A 9,691-nucleotide genomic window follows, 5' to 3' on the forward strand; every position below is an offset into this window, starting at 1 on the left:
GTCAACTGATAAGGCTTATTAAATCCTCCCGAACCGGGCGGGGAGGAGATAAGGCTTGCCGTTATGCGGCGTGATCCCGTGAGATTCAGAATCCGTTGGAGGGATTTCCGGGATCATCACGTAGTGGTATGAGTCGGTGTCCCCGAGCTGATGCTTTATAGTTTCGAACTGGATTGAATGTCGAGGTGCCTTGGAATTGAGGTGATCCTGTTGCGATCTTGTACCGAGGCGATCTCATCCCGAGGTGGTTGAATATCCGAGCTCGATCTGCTGTAGACTGGTCATATCAGGCTGAGTTGTCATCTCTTGGTCAGGTCGTGTCCACATGTCCCCTCTTTACTAGGTCGGGCCAAATCACCCTTCATCACTTGTCATTGTCTCTCTTATTATTTGTTCTTTTCTTCAGTCTGTGGATCGGAGTTAGACCATCAATTTCACAGAGCAAGTGTTTTTCTTCCCTTTCTCTATTTTATTTTAAAAATTTGAAAAAAAATAAAGGGTAAAATAGTCTTTTTCGCTTTTTTGTTAAAAACCTGTATAATTTTATGGATTTGACATAAAGGGTCAATTTCGTAGATCCGTGGACTGTATGAATATCTTAAAAAATAGCAATTTATAAATAGTAATAAAAGTATCAGCTAATAGTTTCTGCTAGGCCATTAGAGATTTGATTCATTCGTAATCTTTGCCGTTGTCACGCTCGTCCAACACGTTCAGGTCGGAAAAGCCATCTGTCTCTCTCTCTCGATCGCTCGCTCGCTCACTCGGAATACAATTGAATTCGCTGAGATGCCTGTAAGCCTTTCCCTTTCTATATATCTTTTTGGACCATGATTTAATGTATTAATTCTCATTAGCTGTGCCCCGGAGATCAAATCTGGTATTTTCCGGAAATAAGTTCCAGAGGTTCTTCTCCGGAGTTAGGGTTTTCCTATTTCAATTCATGCGGGTTTTGTTCATGTATATTGCAGCTCAGGAGGCTCCTAGAGGTAGAACCACCGAGCCCGCTGAGGTATATCATCGGAGCCATAATCATGATGATCGGAGTGGTTCTGCCCGTCGGATACATGATGTTCCGTAACAAACGTGTCCCATCGTCTTCTTCCTACTCCAAACAGACGTAGGTGTGCCTTTATTTTTTCTAGTATGAATGCTCATGTTTTTATTTCTTAGTTTGTGCTTGAGAGCATATACCAGTTCTGTATGTATTTGTTTCCACTAAAAAGTTAAGTTTCAATTTCCCCAAACATATACCAATTCTTAGCGACAATTTGCGGATTTAATTCCATCATTTTTCTTCGAGTTTCTTCTGTAATTTCTGTAACACTCCGGAAACTTAGGCATCGTAGCAAACTGGTCTGAAATTTTGAGATTTTGTTTCAGGGGTAAAGGCTGGATGTAGAGAAATCGGGATGGATTATAACTTCTCAAGTCGTCAGTCGCATGTAAACTGGGGTTCGTCAGAGATGAAGGGAATAAAAAGACAAAGCGCTGATCACTAATGCCGTTATTCTGAAACTGCAATTTTGATACGTGTATTGTTAGGAATTTTAATGTGGAAAAGTTTTAGAATGAAAAATGTCTCCTGCTGTTTCGTTTGAATAGTTTCATTGACATCTATCAGTGGAAAATGTGTCTGCCATTTTCTTTCTGACACTAGTTTACATTATCCCCATCTCTGTTGATCTTATTTGTGACAAGGGGGATTTGAATAATACAGGTGGTCACTGGCTTCGACCTTTTTTAGTATTGACATTTTCTAACCTTCCAATTTCTGGTTAGGGTTTGCATCAAGGTTTCCTTCTCCACTAGGCCTCTAAATGTGTTAACAGGAACTTGTTTCAAAAGATGTTAACTAATAGGTTTGGTGGAGATGGGTTATTAATTTCACATAGTTGCATTGTTTCACAGTAGAGTATTCTATGTTTGATCGGATAGGGCGAACAATTCAAATATATTGTCTTGAAATTTGGTAGGAAGATGTCTACAGAAGGCGCAAAGGCAACACAGCAACAGTTGAGTAAAAAATCTTGGTTATGTTAGGTGAGGATGATTTTAAGCAAAGCGGTGGCTGTGTTTAGATTCAATATTTGCTTGATCACATTGGCAGTTTCATGAATAATTTGGTTTTGTAATCTGGTTGGTGAAACAAGCTAAGTAGGAATGGTTAGTTCAAGCCAATCAAGGTGTGATCATTTCATCTGTTACGTGTGTAATTAAAGTAGATCCTCATGCACCTTATTCAGTAGTCCTTGAGCATTATTACATAGTTCATCCACTTTGTTTCTGTATGGTTTTGTCTTATATACTGATACTTAATACATTGATTAGGGGTTTTCTTGAGATAGATGTAGAAATTATTTGTCAATTGGAGGAGGTCATCTACTGACCTTTTATTGCTGAGGGTGGAATCGTGCTGTATGACATGGAGATCTTTGAGACCCAAAAAGATTGTTAGCTGATTCATCTGGACATATATCCTGACACAACTCTCTCAATAAAATTGTTCTTTTTCTTAAGCCTGTAATGTAACTGTAAGATCTTGGATTCTCAGGCCAAGAATTTAATAGACTTGTAACAATTGATAAACTCAATAAATGGATTTTCATAGTCATTTTAATTGTTTAGTATAATTAGCAACATCTATTATGTTTCCTTTTTCATCAACTACTGCATTTTTTTTTTGAGAAAATTTAACCAAACTACTGCACTGCTTGTATAAAATAATTCTTTTTATAGAAAATACAAATGGGAAGATACAACTTACACACCAAGAGCTCCTAAAGCCTACTTTTTGTGTTCACCAACTCTGACCCTTTTGCTTGTGTCAAATTCCAATATTCTTAGACATAGGTATGGGGCATAGATCTGCTTATATCATAACAGAACTAAATTAAAAGATTGTTTTGTTAATGCTGAGCCATTCACTTTGGTGGGCTGCATACAAAAACTTTGGTGGGATTGTCTATGGTTTTTCTGCAATAAAAAAGTATCCTTTACTTTCTGGGTCTAGCCATGCAGAAATACCTACTATCTTATCTGAAAGTATCTCGGGACAAAAATTTAGCTCGTTAAAAAATAGTTATTTGTTGTGGATAGTTGCAGGAACTTCCGCATTGTTTTGCTGGCACACATCCTATGAAGCATGTTGAGCTCCAGTCAAGAAGGTACCTGGTTTCAAAGACATGAAGAGAGAGAGAACCTCTAGTATCTCATAGATAGATAGATGGCTATGGCATTTTTATTGGTTTCAGTTGTTACTTCTCCTAACATATGATAATCTAGGGTGTGTTTAGCATAGTTTTGCTGATGTGGCAGTTGTTTTTGTTTTCAAAAACAAAACCAACCATGTTGTCAACCCCCAGTCTTCTATCAACACTCTGTACCCAATTGCAAAGACTTGATATTCTAGATTATAAGATTGGTTACCGCTAACAGCAAACTAAAAAATAGAAATGCATTATAGAGAGCATCTATGAGCCACATTTTGTCTCTGAACTTCAGAATTGGAGGGAAAATTTACTTTAGAATCGAAGTGGACTGATGCAGTCCTCACGCTTTGATGCTGAAAATGTTGATAGAAGGATTGCCTGGATGACGGGATGAAGGCCACCCAAATATGCTTGAACCTGACTTCCTCAACTTTACCAGTATTGCGTAATGGCCCTTTTTCAATGACCCTTTGTCCATTAGAACCCCAAGTCCCCATCAACCTGGCATAGCACGAGTCTCCTCTAGCCAAGAAAATTAAAAGCTTCTTGACTCGTGGTGGTCTTAAAACCCCATTCAGCAATCTTTTGTGCAGGCCATTGAAGGAGATTCATGAAAGAGTGCCAAATATGCGTGTTGTGGTTTGAGTTGAAGCATAATGAACAATTCAACTCATATCCGATTCTTCAGTGGCCTAATCAACAATGCAGGCCCGATTTTTAAATATTTTCTTGTTAATATGTGCTTGATAAGGATACATGGGTATGTTTGGTTCGCAGCCGGAATGGGAATTGGAATGGTCTATTCTCATACTCTGTTTGGTTCAGACAGGAATGGGAATGGGGATGTGTGGAATGAAATTTCATTCCCAAGGGAATGACCATTCTCTCAAATGGGGGAATGCCATTCTAGTAGGAATGGGAATGAGATTTTGATTTCACTCAACCAAGCAGTTGGAATTGGTATGGCCCATTCCGATTTCGATTCCAGACCCCTATTGTTACAAACCAAATGGGGCCTATTTTATTAGGTGTTTAAAATGAATTAGCCAAGGTTTATGGTATCGGAAATGCAAAGTGTATCGTAAAGATAATTTTAAGAGATGTATCGGAATATGCTTTGGATATGCATAGATACAGACGAAAAATTAAGATACACATAAATACGTTAGAAAATTCAAATATCCTAAAAATATATTATTAACAATAATTACAAGATTTAAATGATTGTAAATAAGTTATTTAAATGTAAAAATCCATATTTACAATCATTTAATTGTAAATAATTACAATTAATAACTGTTCAAAAATGACAGAATAAATAAAATGTGAGAAAACAAAAAAAAAATCTAAAATATGAATGTTTATACATCAATTGTCAAATAACCAATATAAATGTTATGTGTGTACATTAATTTATATTAATATTTATCAGTATATAAATTTTAATAATTAATTATAGTATTCATTAATAAATATCCCTTAAAAAAAGAGAAGGTTTACTTAAAAATAATAATGCATACGACCATAACAAACAAATGATTGTGGCCTAGTGACTTATGGTTGTTAAAACCTTGTGACTAAGGTTTGAGTCTTTCCATTATTTAAAGTCTGTTGTTTTTATACTAACAAAACAAAATTAATGAGACGAGATCATTAATTAGCATAATTAATAAGAGAATTTGAATTAGGCACTAAAATTTAAATTTAAAGTAGGAGAAATTGACTAATTAATGAAAGAAAAGTTAGAATTAAATATAGAAGTAATTAAAGAGATTAATGAATGAAAGGTACCCAGAAAAAAATCAAGTGTATCGGATTGTTTCAATCCTGTATCGGTGTGATACATACAAAAAGAAACAGAATAGATGATTTTCAGTTCTATACGTTTCGCGTATTGAGATCTTGTCGAAACGATGCATATCGGCCGATATGGCTCAATACGTTGCGGAATTTTAAACCTTTAAATTAGCCTAGGCTATTTTTTTATTTTTTTTCAAAAAAATGGGATGTACTTTTTTTTTAAATGTTGCAATCAGAACAAGACAGTTTAGAGAAAATATTACTCTTAGGTAGGGATGGCAATTTTCCCAAATTCCCTGATCCTCGTGGAGATCCACCCCGAATGAAGCGGGGATGGGGATGATTTTCCCCCTGTGGGGATGGGGCTGGGGAAATTTTCATCCCCGTTAGCAAGGACAAAGAGAGCACTCCCCGTGGACCCCGCCCCATCATATATGCATGCATGCATTATATATGTATATGTATACACATACATCTATATATTAATATTTTTAAAAAAGTGGTTGAATATATTTAGATCTTTTATAATAGGATTGTAAATTTTAATTATTTTATTTTTATTTATTTTTAAATAAAATAAAAAACAAAAACAAAATGATTAATATTATAAAAATCACGGGAAATTGGGATCCCGGTCTCAACCTTGTCCCCATTACCGGGGTCGGGGATGGGGATGAGAGCTCTTAGGGTTTCACTCAAATACTTATACCACCTGGGGTAGGATTAAGACAAATAATTATTTTACCAAAATACCCTTAACAATAAAAGTATTAGTTTGCCTTTTTATATATATTTGTCATCTCAAAATTAATTTTATTTCACTATTTTAAACCCTATTTTAAAAAATAAACTCTTCATTTATGGTGAGAAAAGTTTGTTCCTTCAAGCATAAATGTACATACAAACAATAACCAATGGGGTGAAATGGACATTCGAAAAATTTTTAATTTTAAATACTCAGTCAGCTTCATATGGATGGACTTACCATTTACGTCAATATGCCAAAATTTCTGGAGTTTTTATTTTCTTTGAGGCATGCAAAATGTAGCTCTTAACTGTGTTGGTTCATGGAGAGAAAAAAAAATCAGAAAAGCAGACCGAATGGGGTTAATTCGAAAGTAGTAATATAGCCCTAGTATTCACTTTAATGGTGTTAACGACTAAAATTCATGATCATGGAATATGGGCCTCAAAAATCTCAATTCATTCCTTTTGAATGTAAAGATAGAGAGAGAGAGAGACGGAAGCCCGAAATCAGAACCGAACCAAACCTTATATAAGGTCTGTAATTTTAGATTTAGAATCGAATCGATCAGTTCTTGAGATAATTGAACCAGACCCAACCAAATATAGATCAATATCCATCCATCGGTACCAGATCCTTGAACCAAAATCGGCCAAATGGTCGGATCCGACCCATTAAGGGATCAAAAGAAGGTCAACCTTGATTTTCTTGTAATTTTCGGGCAACCTTTCTTTTCCATGTCTTAATTTTTTTTCTTGTTATCTCAAAATTGAAGAAAACTGTATTTCCCATAACGGGCCCGCGTGTCCTTCTAACTAACGACCAGAGTTGTCTGCTGACTCTACTCTGGTTGAACAAGTAAGTCATTATTCATTGAATAGGTTGTGAGCTCCTTAATGGCCGAACGGAGCTGCGTTGAATTGATAACTAAACAGTCTACACTATACTCAGAAATTTTGCTATATAACTATTTTAGCCACTAAACAAAGCGGTAACTCATTCAGTTTCAGGTTCAGCCACTTCACTTCAGATTCAGTCCACCCCTTTTTCTTGCAGATCCGGACTGTGGTAATATCAAGACAAACTAGCTAGAAGGCTAGAATCCTATCAACTGTCAAGAAGAAAAATAAATAAATAAATAAAGAAAGAAAGAAGAAAAAGACTGTTCAATCGTCTCCGGTAAATCTTAGCTTGAAGGACATTACATAAAAATTCAGGGCTGAGAGATTCGTTTATTTATTTTTGGAGGTCACAGACTCACAGAGGACGTGGCTCGGTGACTCGTTGAACTTCCGTTTTGAAGAGAAGAAAGCAAAACTTGTCGATCGAAAAGTAGAGGAACCCTCCTCGCGAGTGAGTGACGAACGATCCAAAACTCTTCCCAACAACGCAGTGCCAAGCTGGGCCGTACAACGCATCGAATTCCTGCCAAATTAAGGCATCATCAATTCACCATGGTTAAGGGACAAAGCAAGTACATGCAATCGCTTTCTGCTTTCTTGATGGGCTTCTGCGTCTGTGGTCTCAATACGAAACTCAAACGTTAACGTACATCGACTCCTCATTAATCTCCGTTTCCGGAGATGGTCACCCAAATAGATAACTTAGATCATTAGTTCTTTTCCAGAGCTGAATACCATCTTCTCAGATGGGTGGACTGTGAGTAATCGATCTATAGCTAAAACAGTGGGTGGTTAAGATGATTTTTTTTTCTTATTTTAGATAAATTCTACTAAACCGTACCTTCTTGAGAGCGAGAGCCATGGGGGTGGGGTTAGGCCGTGAATTGTTTGAGGCGGCATCAAGAAGTGCTCTGGCCTGTCGGAACGCTCTCTCTTGCATGGTTGCTGGCATATCGGCCGATTTCAGCCGTATGTTTAGTTCCACAGCAATTGCTGCCAACTTTGCCTCCGGAGGCATACGCCGAGATGGGTAGAATACTCCCTCCTGTTTTTTCTTTCCGTCTTCGACTTCCATGTCCTGCAGGCTGCAGCTATTTTCTCCGAGAGAGAGAGAAGTCGGTAGCTGAAACTGAATTCTCGAGGTTGGTTTCGGTGAACTTTTGACTGTTTAATTAATTAATAAATATGGAAGAGAGAGAGAAGTAGGAGAAAATATGATTCTGTATATTAGGGACCACATAGCTCTCTCATTGTCTATCTGATATCAATTCTCAACTACCAGTTATTACAGAGGTTCGGTTATCGATTGAATACGTTGCCCTCCCTTAAAATGCAATTAATCATCTTGGATCCCTTTAGGGCTCAGTTTCGAAAGAGTAGAAATACAAATATGCACATTGCAAATACATTATAAATTATTACAAAATATAAGATTTTATATTACATATTTGTATTTGTACTCCTTCCATCATCTTATTACAAAGTATAAAATCTTATATTTTGTATTATTTTATTATATGTATTTCAACTATAAATAACGGTTAATGATAAGGAAAAACAAAAGGACAAAAATATCCTTAGATATTTTTTAAAATGTCAGAATATGAACTTGACTGTTTTTAGACCTGTTCATGGCCGGGTTGCCCGATGGCCTGGCTTGGCCCACACCCTGGTTGGGATTGGACATGTAACCAGGCCCGCAGGTCTGACCTCGGGCCCAAAACACCAAGCCCAATTGTGTCGGGCCGGGCACGGGATTTGTTAAAAAAGCCTGGCTTGACTCATTTATATAATATAAAATATATAATATTTATTATAATATATATATATATATATATTAATAATTTAATATATATACATTTTTTATTTTTTTCTTTATAATCTCTCTCTCTCTCTCTCTCTCTCTCTCTCTCTCTCTATTCAGCCACTTCAACAGCGGCATGAGCTATATACTTCGGGCTCGGGCCTAGGCCTGGGCTTCGGGCTTTTATAAGGGTTGGGCTAGGCTCAGACTCGGTCTTAGGCCTAAAGAAAATTTGTTAATGCAGAGTGAAAGCCTGCCCGACCTATGAACAGGTCTAACTGTTTTTATATGGACAGGCATCCACCACTAGTTTTCTTAACCAATATCTCTCTTTCCGAATTCCAAACAAATAGGTCTTTGAACTCTGTTTTTTCACACCTTCCTTAGATGTAAGACGGGCACAATATCCGATTCCATTCTCATGCTGATTCTCTCTCTCTCTCTCTCTCTTTTTGAATTTTGTACTTAAATAACATAAAAATGTTAACAAATAAATACTAATAAAACATAGGATTAATATATGCAGTGAAAGTTGAATTAAGATTTGAGATTAAGAAGTTTTATGAGATTTTGAGGAATGGGAAGATTGGGTTAGGGCCAACCTGGGTTAGGACAAGGTTAAAAGTATTTAGTTAGAATAAGGGTTAGAATTGGGTAAATCGGGTTAGGAGTTTAGAACTTAGGGTTGGGTTAGAATTGACATTAAGCCTTCCGACCCAACTTGCATCCCTACTTAGAACTATACATAGGTGGGCCATGGCGGATGGCTAAAGTTGAGAGACGTGTAAACTGCTTCATGACAAGTACACAAGTAATCTTCGTGACAGTTACCTGTCAAGTAGGTCTCAGTTCACTGCTTTCAATGTCGATAGAATTATAGAATAGATCAGTTTATCCGTTTAGTAAGACAGACCAGGTTCCAGGTGTTGACCCTCTCCAGAAATACTATGAAGCATCAACTTAGCAGTTGACTGGTGAGTGCCAAGTCAAATGCCCCTGTCATCACGTTCTTACGTTCCTACTTCATTCAAGTCATTAAATACCGTGTGTCCGTGTGCCATTTGCTGATATGGAAAATGTACGAGCAGCTTAGAATCATTCCAGGAATGAAGCAAACTTACATCCCCTCTGTTGTGCACCTCTATTACTCTATACCGTTACGATGTGAAATTTTGACGTGGAGTGGAATGTGGAATTATCATGGTGGTTTGCATTAACATAAGCCATT

At 36.9% G+C, this 9,691-nt stretch overlaps 2 protein-coding genes across 2 annotated transcripts; one reads left to right on the plus strand and one right to left on the minus strand.

Annotated features, from left to right (window-relative positions):
• Nucleotides 1-589: 589 nt before the first annotated feature.
• On the plus strand, nt 590-1,749 carry LOC148880430 (uncharacterized). The gene is made up of 3 exons (XM_088962336.1): nt 590-795; nt 972-1,124; nt 1,384-1,749. Exons 1-2 carry the CDS (start codon nt 790-792, stop codon nt 1,122-1,124), a joined length of 159 nt encoding a protein of 52 aa, XP_088818462.1. The 5' UTR covers nt 590-789; the 3' UTR covers nt 1,384-1,749.
• Nucleotides 1,750-6,711: 4,962 nt separating this feature from the next.
• On the minus strand, nt 6,712-7,816 carry LOC148880431 (dynein light chain 1, cytoplasmic-like). The gene is made up of 2 exons (XM_088962339.1): nt 7,501-7,816; nt 6,712-7,182 (listed from the first exon to the last, which is right to left on the minus strand). The coding sequence occupies exons 1-2, from the start codon at nt 7,732-7,734 to the stop codon at nt 7,015-7,017; spliced, it is 402 nt and encodes a 133-aa protein (XP_088818465.1). The 5' UTR covers nt 7,735-7,816; the 3' UTR covers nt 6,712-7,014.
• Between the last annotated feature and the right edge of the window lie 1,875 nt (nt 7,817-9,691).

Source organism: Nelumbo lutea, chromosome 1 (assembly GCF_056320005.1).
Source record: "Nelumbo lutea isolate HS-2025 chromosome 1, American lotus-T2T, whole genome shotgun sequence".
Classification (NCBI taxonomy): Eukaryota; Viridiplantae; Streptophyta; class Magnoliopsida; order Proteales; family Nelumbonaceae; genus Nelumbo; species Nelumbo lutea.

Excerpts from the sequence above, each read along its gene's own strand:
- LOC148880431 (XM_088962339.1), bottom strand. The coding sequence starts at position 7,734 with ATGGAAGTCGAAGACGGAAAGAAAAAACAGGAGGGAGTATTCTACCCA. Across the intron at positions 7,183-7,500 it reads TGGCTCTCGCTCTCAAGAAG|GAATTCGATGCGTTGTACGG; the intron begins GTACGGTTTAGT and ends TTAATTTGGCAG.